Below are 25165 nucleotides of genomic sequence, written 5' to 3' on the forward strand. Positions count from 1 at the left end.
CTTCTGATATGACCTTGGCCGTGACTGGTGTTGGAAATATCTTCTCCACTGGGAGAGAGAGGGCTGATTAGTTATAAGAAACTGCAGCCGGCACTTTTTGAAACAGGAAACAAAAAGGAAAGCTTCAGTATAAACCACTATATACACACATATAGATTGTGACAGATTTGACCAAAGTAAAGTGAAAATGCCACTTTTTTTCCAGACTTAACCTATTTTGAGAAACACTCGAGTAAGGCACATCATTTGATCAAATCCTACAAAACAAGACATGATTAAAAAAAAGTCCTACTTCACACAGATTATTTGGCTCATGATAAATATGATTATGAAACAGTATAAGAGCATAAAATATGTTATGATCAATATCAATGCAACATATTTCTTATCTATTCCCCCAGTCTCCTTCTTTTCAATCAGTCACAGGCAACTCCATCCAATGCAATTTATCCATGCAACGTGCTCCTGTTTTCAAATTCTCCCCAAATACTTTTTCCTTTCATTTCCTTGTCCACTCTTCTTTCTTTCTGAGAAGACAATCTCTTCTTCTCATTTCAGGCTTGGGTGAGTTATTGAAGGCAGTGCTTGATCTCTGTTTGATTTCCTTGCAGCCCAGTAGATGGGGACAGGTTGGTCTTTTCCTTTTGCTCCCGAGTGGCTTCTCGATCAGGAGTTTCAGACGATGCGGTAAAGAGGAAAAGTCCCTCTGGACGAGGTGGGAGAACACGTTGGAGTTAACTCAAGGTCCCGTTTGTATCTATTTAATATAAACGGATGTGAAGAAGATAGCTCAGCAGCAGATACCTCTTGAGGATTAATGAAAGCTTGAAATGTCTGCTTTGCATTTCCTAGTTTATGTTCCATCTGGGAGAATATGCAGATCAGCGGAGACGTCTTAAAACTCTTTACTGCTGGTGCAGTGTGTTATAAATCCCTTGTATTGCTGTTGAGCAACGCTCCAATCACCATCTTATATCCTCTGAAGGAGCGCTCTCCTGCAAGCACAACACTTCCAGGACATTCAGTTCACGGTTGCTGAAAGCTTCTTGTGCTTTATGGACATTATTGCCAAACTGATGGCAACAATAAAAATCATGAGACAATGGTCTTTAACTGTAACTTGCTTGCAGCTCAGATCATTTACAGGCATGCAACCTGTTTCAATATTTTCTGAATGAAAAAAAAAAGGATCTTCAAGGTTTGTTCCGACATCAGAGCTTTCCTTAATCAGAAGAAATATGGGATAACATTAGACAAGCTTCAAAAAATAAACACCGGTCCTTAGACATCCCAGCAAGTTAGCTCTATCAGCCTTTTTCACAAAAGATACATTGTAACTGGCTTTCTGGTTACTGGTTACTTGTTTTCTGGCCTAACGACTGCAGAGAAGATTCTGACAGTGGAAATCACCTCACACCGATATATTTTACATCTCATGGGGCCAAAGGAAAGACAATAAGCTCTTGGTCAGATGCTCTTCTAGTCAAATGGCTGGTTATTGTTGACATTGAATGTGTGAGCGCACTTGTGAGCACGTGTGAAAAGATGGGCTTCAAGACTGCAACATACAGTAACTTGACATGTTAGGTGTATATGGATATTCATTTACATATACATATACAACTTGCTTGTATGTATATGCATGTTATACCAATAATTAATTGACCCGGTCTGTATCTACAAGTCATTTTTTCTTTTGTAAGCATGAACTAATAAAGAATTGTTTCCAAAAAAGAAAACATACGAGAAAATATTCTTCTAAACAGCAGTACCTCTTCCAGCTTCCAGTGCATAAAGTGCTTCTTAGAACAGGAATGGAATCAAAGCCTTCCTGCTTTTGGGGTAGTCCTCAAACTTAGCAAGGTACCATCTGCAGAGAGAGACAGAGGGGAAACATGTTTTCTTCCATTAACACAAATGCTTGCTTCAGTCCCTGCAAACCTGCTTACTGTGTATTTGTATGCTTACTTGTGGTGGGCCACAGCCCTGCTGGAGAGGACCACTGCGGTAAAGATGGCGAAGGCTGCACTTTGAACTGAGTGAGCAGCCAGAGCAAAGCCTGCCCACTCCATTATCTCTCCGAAGAAGTTGGCTCCTGATACATATTCAAACATCCCGCCTGTATGTAGAAGACACAGCATGAGGACAGAACCCTTTATATGTTAACTGAAGCAGCCAACATCATTCACTCTGGGAGAGAATTCAAATATGATGAATTTTCACCCACTGCAATTCCACACTTCACTGAATGTGTAGTGACATTTCCACCATCTCTAAATGGAATTGAGTTTGAATGCTGCCAAAAAATTAAAAAGGCCTCCACACAGTTCAATCCACATTGCCTGAGCATTCACAAATGGACTGCAGGCCATGTGCACAGTAGTGCTGCTACCCTCTATGTGAAAATGCCAGATTCTTGGGTGAGGGGATTCCAGGCGTGCCTGGAAGTTCATTTAGAGCCTCACAGCTCACAGCTTCCTCCCGCCTCGCCTTCTCCTCTTTATTTTCCTTAAGGGTCCAGGATGGATTGTTTCAACAGGTTCACCGCGAGTTCAAGCTGAAGGTGCTATTGTTATGACTATGTTCTTACTTAGAGGAGCCACTCTCTTTGTGAACCTGTTATGATTACTGATTCACTTAGCAAAGGGAAAAAGTCTAAATTGTGGTGTGAATTTACCAATCTGTGATCTAAAAAAGCAGGAATGTGGACTTTGTTACTTTTTCATCCCACCCTCCAGGCTATTTGTCCAAAGGAATTTGGAGTTGGGCCAAAATCTTGTTTACCCAACCCCCTCCTTACGTGTCACATCTCACTGAATGTGCATCCATTTTCACACAGTAAAAGGTCACACGCTGTAAAAAAAAAAAACGAGTCCATTCATGACTAGAACTACGAGAAACCCTAACCATAAATACACCAGTGCTGACGAGATAAAAGAAAACCTAAAACGCCCAGTGCATTGAACAGTTTTCAGTATAAATCAACAAATAATTAATTTGGCAAATGAAAAAGGAACAATTTGACATTATGCTTATTCAAATTGCAATCTGTCTGTTCAATATGAAACTGGATCAGTTAGCTTTGCAGAAAGACTAGAAAAATAGGCGGAAGGGGCTAATCTGGCTTGAAAGCAACAAATCTCTTGTGAAAAATAAGCATTTACTACTAAAGATAAAAGTAATAACACTTTTTACAGGGCTGAATGCTTTATTTAGCATGAATCTTGTACAGACATATAATATTAATGTTCTAGAGTAGGCCTGCCTTCCTGTCTAACATGATTACTATCAACACTGTGCGGTTTTGACATTTTCTATGTCCGTGTCAACTACAGCAAAACTACACCCATCAACCAAACCTACTCAACAACCCAAGTATTGTGACTCATCTACACACAAGCTGAACTGAACCAAATGAGTCAATGCAGCAAGAACCTGTTTATCCACCAATATACATTGTTCAGAGAGAGTTGAATATAACCAGTGACAACCTGTGATTAAGTCAACAGTGTGATGCTGTGTAATCATGTGACCACACAGGAAAATTTGCATCTAGCACTGTGTGACTACTGCTTTATTGACTTGTTACCACACAGCAGTAGTGAATTGTGCTTTTAAAATGTTAAGTGAATGTCATCTACCTGCTAATTCCACAGTCTGTCTTTCTGTCTGTATGTGGAACGCATATCTCGAGAACCGTTCGTTTGATCGCCTTCACACTTGGAATGCGTATTGTTTATGGCCGAGGGAAGTGCAGTGTCGAATTAGGTGCGATTTCAACGCACAGTACGTTGAATATGAATACAAATTCAATAAACAGGCGAACGGTGCTCAGTAAAAGTCAGTGGGGGCGAGGAGGCGTTGGTTCAAAATTGCCATCAGATCATTTCCATGCTTTGATTATTTCTATTTCCCCATAACGGACTGAGACACTGACATTCACGGGTGATGCAGGTGCTGATCTTTGTCATGGCAACAACATTCATACAATCACTTCTTCTTTGGCAACTTTTGATTTGTTTCTGTAAAACGTCATGTTGAGCTGAATTGCAGAGCTATTTTTTTTTTTTTTTTTTAAGTAGTGAACTTGGGTCTGAAAATTGTGTCGCTTGCTTAACAGACCTCTGAAATATGAGACATGAAATGTAATTAAAAAATAGCAGTTGATTAAATCATTCAAACTTATAAAAGGTGCAGACATGTCAAATATAAAGTTTCTGAGAGTTAGATGTCATGTAATAGAGGGATATAAGGCTCTGCTGTGGTGAGAGAACACATTTGTTCCCGTGTTTTGATGACTAAAGACCTTACCTGTGGGAATCTTGTAACCAGTCTCTCCGGGCTTTCTCAGGTTCCTCAGGATGTGGTCAGAGTGCACATTCACAAGATAGCCGACCAACCACAGCACAGCCCCTGGGGATAAACCAACCACAAGCGGCTGTAGCACAAGATTTCAGCAAAAACAGCCAGATGGCATCTATTCACAATTATCAGTGAGTATTCATCAGAGGTTTACCACTATACTTAAAGACCCATAAAACATATGTTGCCAACCATATTCTCCCAATTTAAATCAAATCCAATGACAGCTGTAATGTTGGCTGCTTATGTTGCCAGGCCTCTGTCAATCTGGTGAAAACACACCCACAGAGCCCTCATGAAGGAGACTGACACGTTTAGTTTATGAGCTTAGTAAATAACGCAAAATAGTGTACTTTTCAAAACTGCAACTTTGAGGAAACTGTTTTTCAGGGGCTTGAAATACACATGAAGTATTGTGTTCCACACCATATGTTTCTGTAAACACTCTGTTAGAGTTTGTTTAGTTGGTCCTGTTGTGGCTAAATATGGCTTTAAATACACATGTATCATGAGAATCCCTCACATTCACCTCACTATTTATGTAGTAACAGTATTTATATTAAAATTTACATATATACACTATTCCTCGAACATTGTGTCGGTTCCCTTCTGACATGTTTGTCCTGCTAGTGTGACCTGGACAGACCATCAGATGGGTCTCAGATTTAACCAAAATGTTAGTTCGGTTATAACAAACAAAAAATTGGGGTTTAAATTTACGACAGTGAGAAAGTCATGATGTTACTAAATGCTACTTCAACATATTAGGCTTATTGTCCAGCTCTAGGTCTAGGCGGGGCTTGCAGACACTTGGATGACACCACACAAGTATGGAGGCATGTTATGTATTTACTGTTTTATTACTTATGAAGTCTCGGTCTGTTGCAAAGTTTACTTCTGAGGCTCCGGAAGTGTTTTGTGGACTCACAAAACACACTTCACCCACCCCTCCATCGGCATAGTGGTGAGTAGATGAGTGAATTTCCATTTTTGGGTGAACTATCCCTTTAAAGTTTTTAAAGCCTCAAATAACTAATTACAACCAAACTTATCAGAAACATGAAACACATGAATCTGAACACATGAACAGCAACATGGAAGAGTCAGGATTTATTTTGCTACGCCACACATTTACAGGGACTTTAAGAAAATATATTTAAAAATTGACAGTTTCCTGAGCAGCAAGGTGAGCCAAAAACAACAGCTGAGCACTTTCCGGTTTGAAAAGTGTGAGAAGCACCTGCAGTGGAGCAAAAGCCAAGAGAGGGAAACGACAAGGCAGCCAAATTCCTTTGAATGAGCACTAGGTTTTTTCAAACATTTAAACATTAATGAATGTTGAATGAGAAGGAGAAGTGTAGGGATAGATAGGAGGGGTAGAATGGATGAACGAGTGAGAGGTAGGGAGCCTGTTATTTTCCTTTACACTGTAAACTGGCCGTTTAACACACTGTCCCAACAGATCAGTGATGTTTTTATACGTTATTGCTTATTTTCAAGTTACTTGTGCATTAAGTAATTTTGTGTATATGTTGATTTTACTTACACATTACTCTTCGTATGTACCACTTTCAAGTTTACACACACCAATCCAGTTGATTTTTCCTTGTAAAATATGTCTGCTTATCATGCTAGTATATTATTAACAGTTAAATTAAATTAATTCAGTACATTTGTTTTTTGGTTTCTCCTTTAGGTCCCTATGCTAATGTAAAACAAATCCGCAAAGCAGAACATATGTTCACGAAACAAACCTATTATTATTATTATTACTTTTAGAATATCTGAGTTCGTTTTGGAACAATCAGTGTATTTTCTCTGTAGCCTATCCGATGTTCACATATAGAGCTTGACATTGCTAAAGTTAGGTACAGGATTCAGAAAGCTGGTATTTAAGTTTGCGTTCGGGTATAACATAAAACATTCTAACACGGATCACAAGATTAAAATATTCATATCAGTCAATGCTGATATCTATCATGATTAATGTCACATTGTTATTTCTTTAAAGTTTGAAGACTGACTTTTGGTCCTGAATGAAAGTTGTAGTTTTAACCTCTTCCATAAAGGTCAGAGAAAGGAAAACACTTGATAAACAGCAAAACCTTTTACAAATCTGTGGTAGATCAATTACGTGTTCTGTAGAGATGTCACAAGACCCGATACTTCGGTACCCAGTCAATGCCAAAATTCTAAACACGTCATAGTACCAGTTTTTTTTTTACAGCACTGGAGGTACCGAACCAGCTGCAGGAGGGTTGCCGCCGCCCCTGCTTCAGCATCGGGGCAGGTGCACATTACATGTCTGGTGTCATATTGCCGTGCTGCATGTCCTCCCTCCTCGCTCTCACACTGACCTGCACTCACTTTGCACGTTGACAGTGGACACTGTCACTGGTCAAAGGTTGTTGGGACCCGTGCAGTGCTTGGGGTTTGCTTTGTGTTTGTTTGGTTCCCTCTAGGGTTTATCCAGGAACATGGATGTGAGTTCAGCAGGTTAATGTGGAGATTGGTTCGGCGTGTGGGTGATTGGAGAGGAACAGAATCACTTGTCGACTGGCGCTGGCGCTGGGGGTGTGAGTGTGTAGCCTCTGCTCTTTTCTTACGGTCATTGAGCTAAACCTGATAACTGAAATTTCATAATTTTCCTACAGGCCACTGTTCTGTTTCATAATGTTAATGAGCTTTTCTTTTTATTTATTTAATAGCCACTGTTGTTTTTTGAATGTTGGAAATTTTTTAGAAAGGATTGTTGAATCACTGTGTGTGTTGATATAAATGGGATTTATTGTTTTGTTTTTGTTTATTGCTGTGGTATCGAGATACATGCAAGAGCAATATATAGATGTATATATTTATAGCTTTTGTTATATTGCTATTGATAAGTTATATTGCGATAATTATTGATATTGCTTTTCACATTTAATATGAAGTCATTACACAGACTTTTCTCTCTGAGCACCCTCAACTCTGACTGACTTCCAGCATCCCTCATGTTGAGTGTGAGTGTTTATTCCAAACCCAATCTATTTCACACTGACAAAGATGGCCAACTCAATTTGGATAACCCTCATCTTTATCCCTCGTCATCCTCCTGTCACAGAGAAGCTCTAGTGCATATAAAATCAAGTTGTAGAAAGTGTAGCAGCAGCCACAGAACACCTACCAGTGATGAAGCATGGATGTGTCACCCAATATGCAGGGTACTCAGCGTAATGGCTCAGGTACCTGATCTGCATGTACCCATTAAAGATGCAGAAAACAAAGGCCAGGGCAAATGAGATGAATGGTGTCGCTTTACCTCCTCGGATTAAAAATGGATAAATTAGGGACCTGCAGCAGAACAAAAACAAGTTATCATTGCACAACCTGCTATTTCGAATATATGCTTTGATGTGGATTAGTTAGCTGGTACAAACGATATACTTAAAAATGAGATGCACACTTTGATATTCTTCTCTCCTAATGAGTCCTTCATTAATAGATAGATAAATAAATAGAAAAGCAGAGAGGCACAGGGTGACTGCACGAGAATGTATACTGTATTTGGGCATAAGTAGAGGGGGATATTAATAGACTTATACATATATAAATATATAGACTCTTACAAGTTTAAAGGCTGGTATGGTATACAAATTTAACGAGCATTAAACGCTAGGGGCTATATATGTATATCTAAATGAGTATAAAATCACAGCAGAATAATATATAGCAGCAAACTTTAGAAAGTAAAACTATATAAACATGTATGTATATATTCACAAAAGTATACAATATGATATGAATATAAAATGGGACGTATAGTATAAGTATATAAATATATACCTAGGTGAATTTCAAAATAAGAGGCATACATGTGCAATCATATAATTAGTGCAGATAATGTGCAAGAGGACACTAATGTGCAAAAATGATTTTCAATAATAAATTGTGCAACCTGCAGAAGACAACACTCCCCCACTGCACGGTGCATGCTGCTGACTGCAGGTGAACCTTTTCTAAAAGTGCCAAGTTTTGCGCACCCACCTCTGGATGTAGTGGCAGAAATACACGGCGATGAGCAGCAGGTTGGGCAGCAGGAGCGTTTTGGCGGAGGATGTCCACAGCACCAGGCACAGAGGCACGAGGAGCGCAGGCAGCTCCTGCACGAACCAGGCGAACCGGGCGTCCAGCGGGAACCCGTACCTGCTGCTGGCGTAGCGGCCGTAGGGCACGTTCTCGAAGAGCAGCGTGACGAAAGTGCAGGCGGCCATGAAAAGGAGGATGTGCGCCATCCGGTCCAAGGTGTGCAGCTCCTGCTCCTCCGAGGAGAAGAGTCTGGAGAGGAGCGCGTCCATGACAGCAGGAGGACGGGTTCAAGAAGGAGACACACACAACTGAAGAGGGGTTCTAGTCACTGATACTCGCTACGATCGCCTGCTTATCCTCTTCTTGTCTATTAAAGGGGGGTGGGATTCCCCGCGTCATAGCTGCATGACCGCCCCTTCTACTCCGGAGTGTGGAGCAGAGATTCAACTCCGCCTGCTCCGTCTGTCTAATAAAGTGAAAACAGATTCTCCTGCTCCGGCAGATTCATTCAGGACTTTATGCTGAACTCCTGAGGCTCCTGTCTTTCTCACATCTTCCTCCATCTGTCATCTTTCTCTCACATTTGCTGCACAGTTGGTTCCTACACGCGACTGAGAATATGTTTCCACACAATGAGCACTCGACCAATCGCAACCGCTGAACAGACGTGGTATGGAGTCGTATCAGCCAATCAAAAAGCTCGCTCTGGTGTCACGATCAAATAGTTTGCATAAATGAATAATAACTCAAAAAATCATTAACTCAATGGCTCTACAACTTGATTTTTGAATTTATACAAAGTAGCCACCTATGATGGAATGATAATGGCAATTCTGACGATATGATAAAAACAATTTTTTAAAATGTGTGTTTCGTTGAGAAGGCAATAATTGTATATCACGCATAAGAAATTAAAATAGTAATCAAGTTTTTTTTTTCTCATGTGGTAAAGATTTCAGAAATCGGCCCTGAACTTCGCGCAGATATATTTCATTTTCTTTTCAGGCACAGTCCGCGGCCACCTCGACGGGGGTCCTTATTCACGTGCGTCACAGGCAACACGTTTTGACGATAACACAGTAGCTCGGCGGCTCTTCCTCCCTGAAGCCTCGCTGTTTACCCGAGTCGCTGCGCACATTTCCCCGCGTCCGGCCACCACGTTGCTCCGCAGACTTTCCTCCAGGGTCGTCTGTTGTTCCAAGATGGGGAAGAGAAGCAGGCAGCGGCAGAAGAACCAGGTCACCGGCGGCAGGGACAGCAGGGACAACGCTGTAAGAATCCACTCTCCTGCTGCTGCACCTACCGTGCTACTGTTGTGTTGCTCTGTCCGGGCCACATGTTGTTTAGCTTTTAAATATCCTTCAAATGAATGGAGACGAGGTGAAAACGGAACTTTTGTTCTCGTGCTGCCGTGACGCTGTGAGCCAGGTTTACCGCGAAGGGAAGAACCGAGCAGGGTTGGAAATAAACTCCACAATGTAATTGAGTTGGGTAGTGTTTAGTTAATTACCTCAGGCCGAATTGATGATCAGACCATAATGAAATGTACCAGACACCATGAGCTGCCCTATTATCTCTGATACTGAGACCATAAGCAAGAAAACATTTAACTGACTGATTTTTGATTGACAGTTAATGAACGTTTGCATTGTTAAAACCAGAATCACCTCATAATCTGGCAATTTTGTACATATGGCATATACTGCATTTCAGGGGCCCCAGGCAAAATGGACCTACATTGAACCAACCCGAACACATGATACCAAACCACATAATTCTCTCTCAGCTGGGGGCACAGGTTTTGCTTGCCCTGTTGCTCTGCCCCTACCCACACTAATGGCCGTGCGTTCATGTTCTCAGGGCTGGGGAGCTGGCTACGCCGACATCGTCAAGGAGAACAAGCTTTTCGAGCACTACTACCAGGAGCTGGGCCTGGTGCCGGAGGGGGAGTTCGAACAGTTCATGGAGGCAATGAGGGAACCACTGCCGGCCACCATCCGCATCACCGGGTACAAGAGGTCAGCTGGGAATCCTCATACTCTTTTCTTAGTCATGCTTAACATCATGCACGAGAGTTGTCGTATTAATGTGTCTCTGCCGCTCACTTGTAAGTGGTCTGAATCACATAGACGATACGAAAAGCCTCATATGAAAGAGTAAGGCCCGGTTTCTTTCTGTCTGCCTTGTTCCAGCCATGCCAAGGAGATCCTCCACTGCCTGAAGGAAAAATACTTCAAGGATATTCAGGAGCTGGAGATTGATGGCCAGATGATTGAGGCTCCACAAGCTCTTAACTGGTACGAGCTTGCATTGTTTGCGCAAAGCTAAAAGGTAACACAGGTTCATCATGGAATCCCAGTACGCACTGTGCCTGTCTTCTCCAGGTATCCTGATGAGCAGGCCTGGCAAACTAACATGAGCAGGAAGATCATTAGGAAGTCGCCCCTGCTGGAGAAGTTCCACCAATTTCTAGTCAGCGAGACCGAGTCGGTGAGTGGAACACAAACCTAACACTCAGGAAGTTAATACCAGTTCTGAATGTGGTCAGAGATGTTGAGAATTTGTTTTTTTGTCCTTGCAGGGTAACATCAGTCGACAGGAGGCTGTCAGTATGATCCCTCCTCTGCTTATGAAGATCGAGCCACACCACAAGGTAAAAGCAGCGCCCTGTTTGAAGGTTAAATCTGTCAGTACGTGATGTGTTTTCTGTTTTGGTTTTCTTCCTTTGAGCACTGAGAAACAGCTGTGCTTGTGTTGATGTGCATGTGTTTGCGTGCAGATCTTGGACATGTGTGCAGCTCCAGGGTCAAAAACAGCCCAGCTGATTGAGATGCTCCATGCTGACATGGAAGTGCCATTTCCAGGTAAGAAGCACGCGTTTGATCAGGACAAACGGTATAATCCCTGTCACACAGATAATCTAATCACTGACGAACAATTGCACTCAAACTCACTCAGTCTTAGTCTTGTCGAATATGGCGTGGCAGCAGTAAACGATGCACGGATGCCCACCGGTGTGGTTAAGGGACATGCTCCATGGGCACTGGTTGTGCGCGAGCTGGTTTGGCCCGGGTGCAGGTTTCCTCCTCATACTCAGGGGTCCTGTCATATTGGCTTGGTTATCTACTCAGTTTTTTTTCTACACTTCACATGTCTGTAGTAGTGAAATCAAGCAATAGTGTGTCAGGCCCAGAGTAACACAAACCCAGTGCAGCTACTATTAACTGCATCAGGTTTAAGTCGGGCTCGGAAAAACACCCTGAAAAGCCTATACCGTTCAGGACGGGATCAGTTAGCCTTCTCTTGGGCTTGAAAAAGGTCAGACAGAAAAATGCGACCCGAGCCGCTCTATATGGCATAATACTGTAGTTTGCTCCATGTGGGATTATAAATACGAGTCAATAGAGTTTCCACTTCTGTGACCGCCTCGGTGTCCCCTTCTGGTTCTGTCATTCCACTCATCTCTTTAAACATAGGGTTTTGATGCTGTAAACGCTCAGTTGAGCTGCTCCCTTTTTACCACGCACCTCTTATGAAAGCAGCAGCTGATAAAGCTATTTTGTTACTACTTTTTAAAATAGATTTATCACAGTTTTACACAATCACTGTCACAACAGTGATGACATCTAAATCTCAATATCTTTCCATGTACAATCCTGTTTACATTGTATGTACTATTGGTATTTTTGTTACTTCCTTATGTTTATATTTAATGTTTAATTAATTATTATTTTTATTTTTTTTACTGATTCTTCTAATTTTACGATCCTTTTGCTGCTGTAACACGGCACAGTTAGTTCCACAGTAGTTCCATTGTGCCCCTGCATAATCTGTATGTAACTCATCTACATTCTGCCTTTCAGAGGGCTTTGTAATTGCCAATGACGTGGACAACAAGCGCTGCTACCTGCTGGTGCACCAGGCCAAGCGTCTCAACAGCCCCTGCATCATGGTGGTCAACCACGACGCCTCCTGCATCCCCACGCTGCAGATCCTCTCCGACGGCAAGAAGGACGTCCTCTTCTACGACCGCATTCTGTGTGACGTGCCCTGTAGGTCAGTAACTGGCCGCAGGACATGTCTGCACTGTTGGGTATTATGTGGCGAGGAAGTGGATAAAGAAAGAAATATGTTTGCTAAGCCGTGCCTGATGCGTGTGTATGTGAGACAGATGGTATGGGATTAGGTGTCCTGCATGCAGCCACATCATGCATGGAGGTTCTCTAGCGTATGCGCCTTCTTCACTAGTATTGTCATTTTGTAGTTGAACTGGAACTGCATTAGTTTGTAAATGCTGCCTGACTGGGCCAGCTGCAGCGCTGAAGCCAGGAGTCATTGCCAAACACAACAGAGGGAGAGGGGGAAAGCGGTAATGAAGACAGGCAGGCAGCAGGGATGTGGCCGTCAGCTAAAGCCCAGCATTTAGACAGTTTGTGCTTTGTAGACATTTTTGCCCTGTGAGAAGTGTTGGGGATCTCTGGTGGTTCAAGCCCCTGGTCAAAGTGAGGCATGACTGAATGGTGCTGTCTGCTCTGTGTCTGCAGCGGGGATGGCACCATGAGAAAGAACATAGACGTATGGAAGAAATGGACGACCAGCAACAGCCTGCACCTCCACGGGTGAGTGGGAACAGCGAGTGCTCACATTTTTGAGACAACATAGGAATTTGTGCACTTGTGTGGTAGACAAAATTGACTGAACAACAAGGGAATGGAGTGTGTCCTTTGGTCCTAATTAGAAAAGTTGGCTACATTAGTGTGTGTGTGTGTGTGTGTGTGTTCACCAGGCTCCAGCTGCGGATTGCAGTGCGCGGGGTTGAACAGCTGGCTGTGGGAGGGAGGATGGTCTACTCCACCTGTTCACTCAACCCTATAGAGGACGAAGCTGTCATAGCAGCACTGCTGGAAAAGAGCGAGGGTAACAAATGCACGCAGAGTATACAACCAAAGCCATGACATGATGTTGCTCTTATAAGGAGTGCACATTTTTTTCATTTCATCCTTTTCCAAACTTGTCTCTGAACAGCGTCTCAGTCCCTGACCAGTTCATGTAGGCTGATACAAACTTCCACATTTACGAGGAGGTCATATGACCTCAAAATGCCACATCCACTGCACTTAGTACAGCTTTCTATCGCCATTTTCAGACAAATCAGGTTCATCTCATTGAAAAGGTTCAGTTGAACCATGGAAATCCTGGATAGAACAATAGTGCAGCTGAAAACAGATGAGGGTCCACTGTGTACTCTGATATTGTATTGGTTCACATTTTGAACGGCCACATTCATATAATCTCTCCTGATATAATTTTGTTATATTTGAATGTTCCCATTAGAAAACACAAATACCTACCCTGGACATTGTATACGTGTATTTCGCCTTCACAAACATTTCCTTCAGTTGTAAAAGCCTAAATATACCACAACATGCGATTTATGAGAATTTTATTTAGATAGAAGCTCTGTCTTGTGCAGCCAAGTTGTAACGTCTCCTCTCGTCTACATTGCCAGGAACGTTGGAGCTCGCTGACAGCTCTGCCGACCTGCCGGGGCTGAAGTGGATGCCCGGTGTCTCTTCCTGGAAGGTACTGGAATATTTTGGTCTTTGGAGTTCATTAAAACCACAAAGGAAGATGACATTTAGGTCATTGAAGCATTTCATTTCATGATTATGAATCATTCTCTTTGCTCCATAGCTGATGACCAAAGAGGGTCAGTGGTTCTCGGACTGGTCCGAGGTTCCAAGCAATCGGCGAACGCAGATCCGTCCCACCATGTTCCCACCCAATGACCCAGAGAAACTGGCTAGCATGCATCTGGAGAGATGGTATGAACTCACAGACACTGCACACTAGAAGTTTGCGCTATTAAGTTAAGTGTGGAGGATTAGTTTATGATTTGCCATTTCCTGATAGGGCGGTCACTTGTCACCCGCTCGATTTCTAAATATACTGTGTAGAAGTGCATCAATAGTCAGTAATATTAGGTTGTTTTACTATGAAATGGAGGATGCTTGCAAGTAAAGCCGTTCTGAGTGGACAGTCATGATACCAGAGCATCTGAGAAGCAGCCTGTGGAAGAACTCTGGGATTTCTGGGGGGAGTTTGAATATAATCGAACAAATTGTGTGTCATGTCAAATTCATTCAAACTTGATTTTCGGAAAAAACTGACAGCCGGCTAGACGTTGAAAATATGCAACCGATACATCCCGCCGCCTCCAATTGGCCCTCTCGTCAAAGCTACGAAAGCTATTTGGTCCAAATGAAATGATTGGTTGTGTTTATTAAAGTCTCAGATGACTATATTGATGCTATAGGGAGGTGAAGAGGACTTCGACAAATAAGAATAAAATCAAATAAGTGTTTCAGTAATAAATTACCAACCCGACCTTTAATCAAGCAGTTTTTCTAATCAATGAGTGTATTTTGTTCTCAGAAGAGCAAAAAACTACAAACACACACTTGGAACCTTCTCTCTTTTCACTGATGCCAAATTCATTAGCTGAGTAATACGTCTGATTAATTTATTTTTTCTTGGCACAGCGTTTCACACACATACACAGCCCCACCATCTGCATCTGTACGCTCACATAATGGGAGATGATGTCATATTAAAATCTCAGACTGACATGGGCCTGGCCAGTAGAGGGAGCTATTGTTATGTTTTTACAGCACGTCTTCATTCAAGCTGGCAAAAACAAATCCTTGTTTAGCTTCACAGTATGTGACACCACAAAACTAAAAGGTGTGTGTGTGTGTGTGTGTGTGTGTGTGTGTGTGTGTGTGTGTGTGTGTGTGTGTGTGTGTGTGTGTGTGTGTGTGTGTGTGTGTGTGTGTGTGTGTGTGTGTGTGTGTGTGTGTGTGTGTGTGTGTGTGTGTGTGTGTGTGTGTGTGTGTGTTATTGTCAGTATGAGGATTCTGCCACATCACCAGAACACTGGAGGTTTCTTTGTGGCTGTGCTGGTGAAGAAAGCCCCGATGCCGTGGAACAAAAGATTTCCCAAGGTACCTCCTCACAAACAAAAACACTCAATAGATGATTAAATTGTTGCTCTTACAAGAAGAGAGGGAATGAAAGCACAATTTAAATGCTGCATCACTCACCTGTCCAGTTTTCCTAACCAGAGCTGAGGACATCTTCTTTTTCTTGAACCTCTGTCTGCTCACCCCCAACTCCCCCACCCCTGTCGTCTCCAGCTGAGGAAGGAAGTGTCGTCCAGTGCGGTGGAACAGACTGGAGGCTCCCTGGCGGCCTCGACCCCTGCAGAGGCTCCCCGCATCCCCGAGAAGGTGGAGGTGGAGGGGGGAGGCCCAGAGAAGGAGGCATCCAAAGGAGCTTCCTCGGCCCAGGAGACTGCCGCTAAACCAAATACAGTGTGTGGGTGAGTTACTAAACAAAGGAATACCCTCTGATATAATATTATTAATATTATAATATGCAAATTTTAAACGGTTTACTTACTGTGATTGTCGAGAAGGTTCGTGATGAATAGTCAGGTTATCATTAAAAGCGGATGTAAATCGATCATTTGGACTTTAAATAAACACAAATATACATTATTCAAAATGATTAAGGGAACACTTTAATCACACATCAAATTCAATTCAAGCAGTGTATTTGCTTAAGGTAATTATTTAAGGTAAATACACACTACATTGTTAACAGTCTCCTTCCTCTGTTTTCCAGGCCTCCACCCATGAAGAGGATGAAGCTGTTTGGTTATAAGGAAGACCCCTTTGTGTTCCTAACTGAAGACGACCCTGTCTTCACCACTATACAGTAAGCATGTCTGTGTGTGTTAAGCTGCTTTCAGACATGCACTGAACTGTGCACATTTTCCAGAGGAGGTTCATTTGTGAAATGTCCAAGTGAGAGGCTCTGACTTTCTCCACATGGCCCCCTCGTATAAAGTCGGGAGAATCAGACTGAGAATGCAGTGGGGAATCCCTGCATGCGAGTGGGGGTTTAATAACACTTCTAACATGCGACAGACGCAAAAAGGAAGAAAACAAAAAGAAAACAAATATCTCCCGGTAGAAAAGCGGTGTCGTACACCATGTCAAACATGTCGAGAGTTTGTGGTGATAAGAGCAGACACCGGTGTCTTCTCAAGAAAATCACTGATCGCTGAAGCGGAATTAATTCGTCACATCCTGCCTCTGCCTGCTTCACCGCTCCACCTCTTGCCTGAATAGTGTGGAGGATTTGTTGCTGTTGTGGACGCGTCTGTGCGGAAAAACTCCCACCACGTTTTGCATGTGTGATAAGTAAACTGTGGGTAAAGCCCGGACCCCAATTCTTATGACGTTGCCTGTAGGTCATGTCTGAAAACGGCTTATGTGACAGCCTCCTGACATTCTCCCCAGTTTCCCCTGTCAGCCTCAGAGTAAAATCTCTGGAGAATGTCCGAATGAGTCGATGTGAAAACACGGCAGGAGATCCTCCAGAGGACGGAATACAAATATCTCAGGATGAAAAAGCGGTGCCATACACTGAAGATGTCAAAGGGAGTTTTTGGTCATAAGGGTTGACCCTGTTTCGATCTGCTGTAAACAAAGACACGTGGTCTCTGCAGTTAATACGTCGCGTCCTGCCTCTACCTGCAGCTCCACACCTCACCTGAACGTTCCAGAGATTTCTGTGTTGTGAAAGTGTCTGAATGCTGCATTCATTATGTGGGAAAGGCAAACTGGAGGAATTCCAGACAGAATTGTGCAGGCATTCTCCAGAGTTCATGTCTGAAAACGGCATGTGAATACGGACATGATCATTTTCTGGATTTTAATGTTGTTTAAATAATTTTTTTCCTTTTTTTTTTAGATCATTCTACGATCTTTCCCCAGACTTCCCCAAACTCAATGTTCTGACCAGGACCCATGAGGGCAAGAAGAGACACTTGTACATGGTGTCTAAAGAGCTCCGCAACGTACTGCTGAACAACAGCGAGCGCATGAAGGTGTTTGTGTGTTTTCATTTGAAATCCATGTTTGACGATTATGATTTATAATGTAGTCACCTGCATTATGTCTGTGATGGTACATGCCTGAGCTCACTTCTCTTGTCTGTGTAATATCTGCAAACGGATTAATATTTAGGGCATATATCTATTTCCCCCTGATTTCATATCCTCATTCAATTATTACTGTTACATTTTTCTGCATTTCTCTTAGGTTGCAAACACACACACTTCACTGTTTACCCACACTTCTGTAGTAGACACCTCGAGTGAGAAAGTTTGCTGAACATCAGTGACTACAGAAACATCTCTGTTAATACTACGACTTCACAAGTAACCTAAATAGACCTTTTACTTTTGATTTAGATTATTTATATGATCACATTGGATTTTACATGTAAAAGAGCTATTAATAAGTGTAATTAAATGAAAGGAGTTTTTGCTTTGCTACCGAGCCATTTTTCAAACTGGGTGTGTGTTTACTTTTTTTTTCTAATCCATTTCTCAGGTCATTAACACGGGGGTGAAGGTGTGGTGTCGCAACAGTGATGGAGAGGAGTTTGGCTGTGCTTTCAGACTGGCTCAGGAGGTAACACACGCACACGCACACACACAGATTAGTGTGCCGTTTTCAGCCAGTCTCAGTTCATCCTCGCACATTAAATCACTTTCACACCACGTAATCCTCTCTTTGTATGCAGATTTACCTCATAGTGCGAAGATGCATGGTAAAATATAAAGCTTACATTTCTAAGGCTTGAGCAACTTCTGTATTCTTAGATTTTCATCATAAAACCCAGCGTATGAGCAGCTTCTTCTGTGTGCCCAAACATGCCGTGGGTTCTTCTTGTATCCACAATCAAAGCTGACAGCTGAATAACGAGGGAGCCAGATGGCAGAGTTCACACTCCAATCAACTGATAATTCATTCATTTGAAATGCACAGTGTAGCTGTAAAGAATGTGGACTCGTTTCATTGTTGCGCACATTGTGAACCACCTCTCCGTCACACCAGGGTATCTACACTCTTCAGCCGTATATTCGCTCCAGGATAATCGGCGTGAGTGTGGAGGACATCAAAGTGCTGCTCACCCAGGAGAACCCCTTCCTCAGCAAACTGGAGGAAGATGCTCACTCTCAGGCCAAGAAACTGGGTACGTACTGCACCATTTGTGCCAAATGATAATTATTGCTACCGATTTCTTTTGCAAACTCAACCCCCCCCCCCCCCCCCCCCCCAAAAAAAAAAAAACAGGATCTGATTAACGGCACCAGCAGCCCAGAGGTTAGAGTAGTGAATTAGTGACTTAAAGGTTCCTGGCAAAATATGAAAGAGCAAAGTGAATGAGTAATGCTCTGCCTTCCTCAACAACTGCTGCTGAGCTGCCCTTGAGCAAAACACTGACCCAAAAACCTCAGAGAGGGAGCTAAGCAGTTCCAGCAAATGAAAAATGGAGTTGCACTTAATAATTCTCAGATATTATTAATAGGAAGCATGGTGAACAGGTATCAATAAACCAGCTAATATCACTTTTTAATGTGTTGTCTATGCACGTTGATCTTCACAGGAATGGGCAGCATTGTGTTGAAGTATATTCCCAACCCAGGGTAAGTGGTTTTGTATTTGTTTATGTTTCTAGTCCATAATTTAATAAATGTCAATTAAAGCAGTGATCAGGTTTGACACCCACCGTTTCCTCCTGTTCCTCAGTCACCCAGAGGAGCCTCAGTGTCCCATCCAGCTGTGTGGCTGGAGGGGAAAGACGTCCATCCGTGCCTTCGTCCCGCGCAACGAGAGATTTCATTACCTCCGAATGTTAGGCGTGGAGGTCTTCAGAGACAAACAGGGCCAGGGGCAAAAAGAGGGAGATGGAGAAAAGGGGGGAAAGGAAGAGGTGGAGGACGAGGTGGAAAAGGTCACAGAGGAGGAAATGGAGGCCGGAAATGAAGGAGACCTGGACTTGAAGAACGTCGGGGAAAACGGATCGTCAGAACCAAAGGCCGACAGCAGCAACCAGGGGGCGAGTGGCTGAAAATTTCAAGGCGACAGGAGAGAGACAGCAGGATTGACTGAGGACGTGTTAGAGCTCTAAAAGCTGTTGAGCAGATCCAGGACCACATGATGTGGTAGAGGAGGGTAATACGCTTCTTCCCTGTTTATCACACTGAAGGATTCCCTCTCAGAGATGGACTCCCTTGAGATATTTCATTTTTGGATCCCTCCAGGAGTCGGCTGTTTAGTTAATGGCCTTTCTTATTTTATATAGCTTGTTCATGTTTTAACAAATTTATTCCACTGATCAAGGGTCATCATTTTTTTTTGCCATCGATCATGTTTGAGAATTTTATATTAACGACCATCTCATTTTTTACATCTGTAATTCAGCAGAACGACAGAGTTCATTAAAAGAGTGAAATGCTTACTGTGTCACAGGTCAAGTTATTTATAGTCTAATACGTTCTGGGCCAGTTGAATTGTAAAAGGTGTGCTAAAGAGACATATTTGAACACAACTATAAGGAACCATATCACCGCTACAGTAGTCGTTCACACAGTTGTGTCTGAAGTAAAAGCTAAGGGTGCAGCAGGATTTAATTAATGTATCAAATTTTCAACAAACTAAACACCAAAAATCAATCCTGTAGTTTCTGCACAATCTTGCTCCCAAACAAACAAACAAACTGACAAACCAACAAATGGACAGGGATGTAAACCTAACCTCCTCGGTGGAGGAATTAAAATCAAGCTTCTCATGGCAAAATCGTGGTTGCTGCATCCGGTTGGTGGTTGCCACGGTGGCTTCACTGCACTGGATACACGGCCATCTCATCCTCTTGTTTATTACCCAGTCCAGCTGCTATGACAACAGCTGTCATGACAACCAGCCCCCTCACCTCTCTCTGGTGATGGGAGAGAACAGAGGGACCACAGAGAGCATCCTGCACTCCTCAGCTCTCCTCTTTTTTATTTCTCCCAATCAACTTCTTATTTTCTCTTCTATCCTTTGCTCTTCCTGCGTCGGCTCGGTTCGTCTAAAGTGCACAGCAGTGACTATTAACATTCAAGAGGGAGGCTGTCCTGTCAATTCCCTCTGCTCTGGATACGCCAGTGATGGCGATGTTTGCAGAGGCAGAAGGGGACAAGTCTCAGACACCAGGAGTCATTGTTTGGGTTACTTCCAAGTGGAAGAGTAAACCCAGTTGTATCCCCTCACACGGCTCTGCTCTCTTTCCCTGCAGACAGATGGAAAAGAAAGACTCAAAGGCTTTTTACTTGACAACATGGCTGAGGGAGGGGGCGGAGAGGACGAGCAAGATCAGGAAGAGGGAGGGGGGGGGATAAAGGAGACTTTTTTTTTTTTAGCCATTTGAAAAATGTGTATAAGGTATTTGAGAGTGAAGAGGAAGACGTAGCAGCGGGCGGGGGGGCTGCTTGTGGAGTCAGTCGAGGATGAAGTAAAAATACTCGCACATGGAAATGGAAGGAGTTGAGAATGATAAAAGCCTTGGGCGGATGAAGAGAAGTGCGGGGATGGAGGGTTAGAGAGAGGATGGGGATGAATAAATTGAATTGGACAGATATGGGGAAAGGTTTGAAGATAAGGCAGAAGTTGTTACTGAGACGTGTGTGTGGTTGTGGAAGTGAGCGTTTGAGTTAAGTCAGTGCGTATATTGCGTATATTTCAGCTTAGTTCTTTTCGGTGTGTGTGCACTGGTTTGTCAGCGTGAGTGATGTCTTCTGCCTTTTAACCTCTACGTTCAGTGCCAGCCTGCTAATACTAGTAATGACATCCAGTCTGCACTGTCTTCCTTCTCCTCATCCTCTCCCATATACTCCCCACTCTTCTTTTCTTTTACGTTCAATTTATATTTCCATCGGTCCTTTCTCTAATTTTCTCCATACCACTCACTCCATTTTGATTATCCTTCTCCCTGGAAGAGCTTTCAGGAAGCACTTGTGATTCTGAAGTGTTCTCAAACCGAGACCTGTCACTCAGCGTGATGTAAAAGTCCGAATTGGACAGCGAACTGTAAGCTAACTTGCTAGCTGCACTTGTGGTCCCTGATCTCAAAATTCAAAGTCAAGTCTGTTGTTTTCCTCCAGTCAGTTTTTTTATTTTTTATTAACCCACATCTGTATGTTTAAAGCTTTGCCACCTATAATATTTGTGTCGCTCTGTCCGAACAAACCTTCAGCCATAGACTGTATACAAAGATAGATGATGCATCTCCACTTCCTCCCGCTGTCAAAATATCCTGGATACAAACTCTAGCATCTTGTGGTAATGATGATGTATATTTGAAGCCAGGTATCAATCTTCTGCAGCTTCACATTTTCGACCAATCGAGAGTTAGTCTTTGGTTTTACAACTTTAAATTTCTCATCTCATCGACTCTGTAGTGGTGGAAAAAGCTCAGATAAACCTACTGCTTTAATAAAAACATTTTTTTAAATGAAATAAAAACGTAAAATGTTTATAAACTGTAAATCTGAATTTTTACAAAACTTTTGGTCCGTATAACCATTTTCAGACATGACCTGCGGATAAAGTCCAAAGAATTGGGTCCGGCCTTTACCCGCAGTTTGTCTTCACACATGCGCAACACAGCCGGAGGTTCTCTGCACAGACGAGTTCACTATCGCAAAACAAATCCCCCGCATCATTCAGAGGAGAGGTGGAGCAGTCGGGTGCAGCAGGCAGGAAGTAACGTATTAATTCCACTGCAGAGATCTCTGTCACAGATCAGAGACCTTTCGCGTGTTAAAAGCATCATCAACCCCCCCAACTCACAAGTGGTGAATCCAGCGGTGGATCCCCTGCTGTGTTCTCACATTGGATTCTCCCAACTTTCTGCAGACTTTACACCAGGGGGCCTGGTGGAGAGAGTCTGCAGAAACTGCGCAGGCGCTCTCTCACAAATTTGCATTCACGCATGCACCTCCGCCTCCTGAGAAAGTGTGGGGAATCTCCGGAGTTCAGTGCACGTGGGAAGGCAGCTTATGACCATTACCAGCTTTTATAAAATTGCCTATTCCTTTAGCATGACAGTCGCCTTTTTTTTTTTTTAGCTAGCTTTTCAGTTCAAATCACTGTTGAACTGCTTAACTTCTGTGAAAATGCCATAGACACAACTGTACAAATATGAGAAGTAGTGGCATCATCCATTGCTTTTCGTATTTTTTATTTTTTTAAAAGGAAATTAATAATATATAATGTGTATATCTGGGAGCAGCATGAGTGCATTGACAGCAGTAGAGGTGTGATGTCATTGGAGCCCAAATCCTGAGAAGTGGAGAACTCAAGAGTACCTCGAAGCGTTTCCCTCTTCCCCTCTTTTATTTTCAATCTCTTCCTCCTCCTCCAAATCCTCTCTGTTTGATGCACTTGCATGCCCTGTGCCCTCAAGCACTCAGCCTCATGGACATGAATATATGTTTGAGATTATATAATCAAGCTGTTGCGCAACTCTAAGAGACTGAGGGAGGCAAATTCACACAAACACATTGGAGAGAGAGTGACAGAGAGGTGTGTGTGTGTGTGAGTGTGTGTAATCTTGTGTTTAATGTTTGGATTAAACCAAATCCCACACAGACGCACACAAATGCTTGCCCTTTAAAAATCCTCTGGTAAATCTCAGGTTATGGATGTTGGTTCTGTCTGATAGTGTTATTGTTCAAAGCCAATGTGTATTTGTGCCCATGTGTGCACCTGCACCCACAGAGTACAACAATAATCCCACAGCACACATGCACAAAGGAAGTGCACGTCTTATGTGTTTTTATTTCCGATACACACTCTGATCTCTAGCGTATGACGCTGCAGCTTTCAGAGACTTTAATCCTTTCCCCCCCCTCCCATCCACTGTCCCTGACTTGTTCTCTGTGTGTTTGTGTGTGTCCATGCACACTACACACGTAGCGCTTCATTTGAATCTGAATTCACCTCTAATGTCCTATTGTGCAGGTGACACCCACTCCTGCATCAGGCCAGTTCAAAGCCGGAGGAGATGCACTCGCGTCCTCTTCACACTTAATTAACAGCTGAACATTACGACCAATCTCTTTGCAAACACATCCTGCTGTGTCCCTAAGAGAAGCAAAATAAGGTCATCAGATTAATATCAGGAGCATAAGACCTTTAGTTTGTCAAATCTGGTAAAGCCATTCATATTTATCTTTAAAGCAACATGATGCAACTTTTTAACCTCAAAATAGTCGCCGGAAAATTAGATTGCTGGTACACTGACTTGGAATCGGGAGATAAAATGGGGCCACTTTCATTCCCACTCCTCACCCCAGATGCCTGTTCTTGCTCTAACTTTGGTGAGTAGGTTCGACCTTCAGTGAGATGACTGTAACTGACTGATAGTCGTAGTTTAAATCGCCCGGACACGGAGCCCAACAGAATTAATCATAACGTGTGGCTGCAGAGGGCGCTGTTGCTGAAGTTATATGGTGTTGCTTTAAATAATTTCATATGTAAACTTGTACTGTATGCGTTATGATTCTTGCCATTTTCCAAATCTAAAAGCATCAAATTCCTTTTGTGTCGGTCAAACCCAAGATTACAACAGCACAGGGTCATTGCTTACAAACTGTACTCGCGTGCTGCCTGTCGGGGTGACTGATCTCATATATGGTCCCAGGATTTATCCTCCTCAACAGCACAGAGAGAAAGATGGGGCTGTATGTCAGGATGACAGTTTGGGGTTAGCTTTACCTGCCAGTGCTCCCAAACTATGCTGTGTTTACTGCCTTCATATCTGTCTCTGTCTCCTCAGCCCCTCAACCTGTTTCTGCTGATATATCACCAAAAACTAATAATATTCTCAAGGTAAATGAATTGAGAGTGTAGAGTAGTGTTCAAGTCAGGGCCGGGCTGCCTGCTCACCCTGTGCACTGACACTGCACGCCCATTAGATTCCCCGGCTTCAAAGTGGCAGGGATGGCTCCATTCAGGCCCATTTTAAATACGCTTCAGTACCTACAGTACCTGCCAGGTGACCTCACTTCACTCATGATGTAATGTGACACACTAAAGGCTGTCTCTAGGATTCTAACTATTACTACTGTCAAAAAAAATGTGGTTATCAAGATAAAATTGTCCATTTCTGTACTTCATCTTGACAGTATAGGGATGCCTGTAATATATATTTTAAAAGTTTGATTGCTCCATGAGTGAGAAACTCACTTAAAGATGATGTATTTCCATTGACTGCAATAGGTGACATGATGACAAAGTTCAACATTTGAAACAATTCTGTTACTGAGATAAAAATTCTGAAATGTTTCACATTGCGTCTACCAAGACATGAAAATGTTGTCATTGATTATCGTGAACGTTGGGAATCAATTTAGCGAGAATTTCCAGTATCTGTTGACAGTAACACATTTTGATGCACTGTGGGCTCTGTGTTTTATTTTTATATTTTTCATTCTTTACATCCTCATAGCCTGTGCAAGGTCAGACCTGAGTTTAATCATCAACATCCACTTTGCAACAACAAGGTATCATCAGCCATTTAAAACATCGGAGAACGTTCTTCATAAACTTATTTCGGGTAAAACTCTTAGCAGGACCTCTGGTTCGTTCATCAGTGCAGGGGATTTTCCCACCAGGAGCACCTCTTGCAGTTTCAGGTGGTGCCTCAGCTTTATTTGTGTCAGCAAATGAGTCGCATCTTGCTTTTGCCCTGACACAAGTGTTATTGCCCTTTGCGTTGCATCCTGCCGATCGCCTAACTTGTCTTCTCACGCGGGCTGATGACTTGTCAGGAA

At 42.8% G+C, this 25165-nt stretch overlaps 2 protein-coding genes across 3 annotated transcripts; one reads left to right on the forward strand and one right to left on the reverse strand.

The window, feature by feature from the left end:
* Positions 1-202: 202 nt before the first annotated feature.
* Positions 203-9061, reverse strand: srd5a1 (steroid-5-alpha-reductase, alpha polypeptide 1 (3-oxo-5 alpha-steroid delta 4-dehydrogenase alpha 1)). 2 transcript variants are annotated; one of them, XM_034600003.1, is made up of 6 exons: positions 8389-9061; positions 7529-7695; positions 4312-4413; positions 1969-2119; positions 1801-1870; positions 203-1222 (listed from the first exon to the last, which is right to left on the reverse strand). In XM_034600003.1, the coding sequence occupies exons 1-5, from the start codon at positions 8697-8699 to the stop codon at positions 1804-1806; spliced, it is 798 nt and encodes a 265-aa protein (XP_034455894.1). In that variant the 5' UTR covers positions 8700-9061; the 3' UTR covers positions 203-1222; positions 1801-1803. The 2 variants fall into 2 exon arrangements, with proteins under 2 accessions (XP_034455894.1, XP_034455893.1); XM_034600002.1 differs by having other exon boundaries at positions 1773-1870.
* A 375-nt stretch (positions 9062-9436) lies between these two features.
* nsun2 (NOP2/Sun RNA methyltransferase 2) lies at positions 9437-19807 on the forward strand. The gene is made up of 19 exons (XM_034600001.1): positions 9437-9701; positions 10291-10448; positions 10623-10727; positions 10815-10920; positions 11012-11083; positions 11210-11294; positions 12294-12486; positions 12975-13049; positions 13217-13347; positions 13940-14013; positions 14125-14255; positions 15338-15434; positions 15627-15811; positions 16117-16209; positions 17251-17386; positions 17895-17975; positions 18402-18540; positions 18955-18994; positions 19098-19807. Exons 1-19 carry the CDS (start codon positions 9633-9635, stop codon positions 19417-19419), a joined length of 2292 nt encoding a protein of 763 aa, XP_034455892.1. The 5' UTR covers positions 9437-9632; the 3' UTR covers positions 19420-19807.
* The last annotated feature ends 5358 nt before the right edge of the window (positions 19808-25165 follow it).

The sequence above is a fragment of the Hippoglossus hippoglossus genome, chromosome 11 (assembly GCF_009819705.1).
Source record: "Hippoglossus hippoglossus isolate fHipHip1 chromosome 11, fHipHip1.pri, whole genome shotgun sequence".
Lineage (NCBI taxonomy): Eukaryota > Metazoa > Chordata > Actinopteri > Pleuronectiformes > Pleuronectidae > Hippoglossus > Hippoglossus hippoglossus.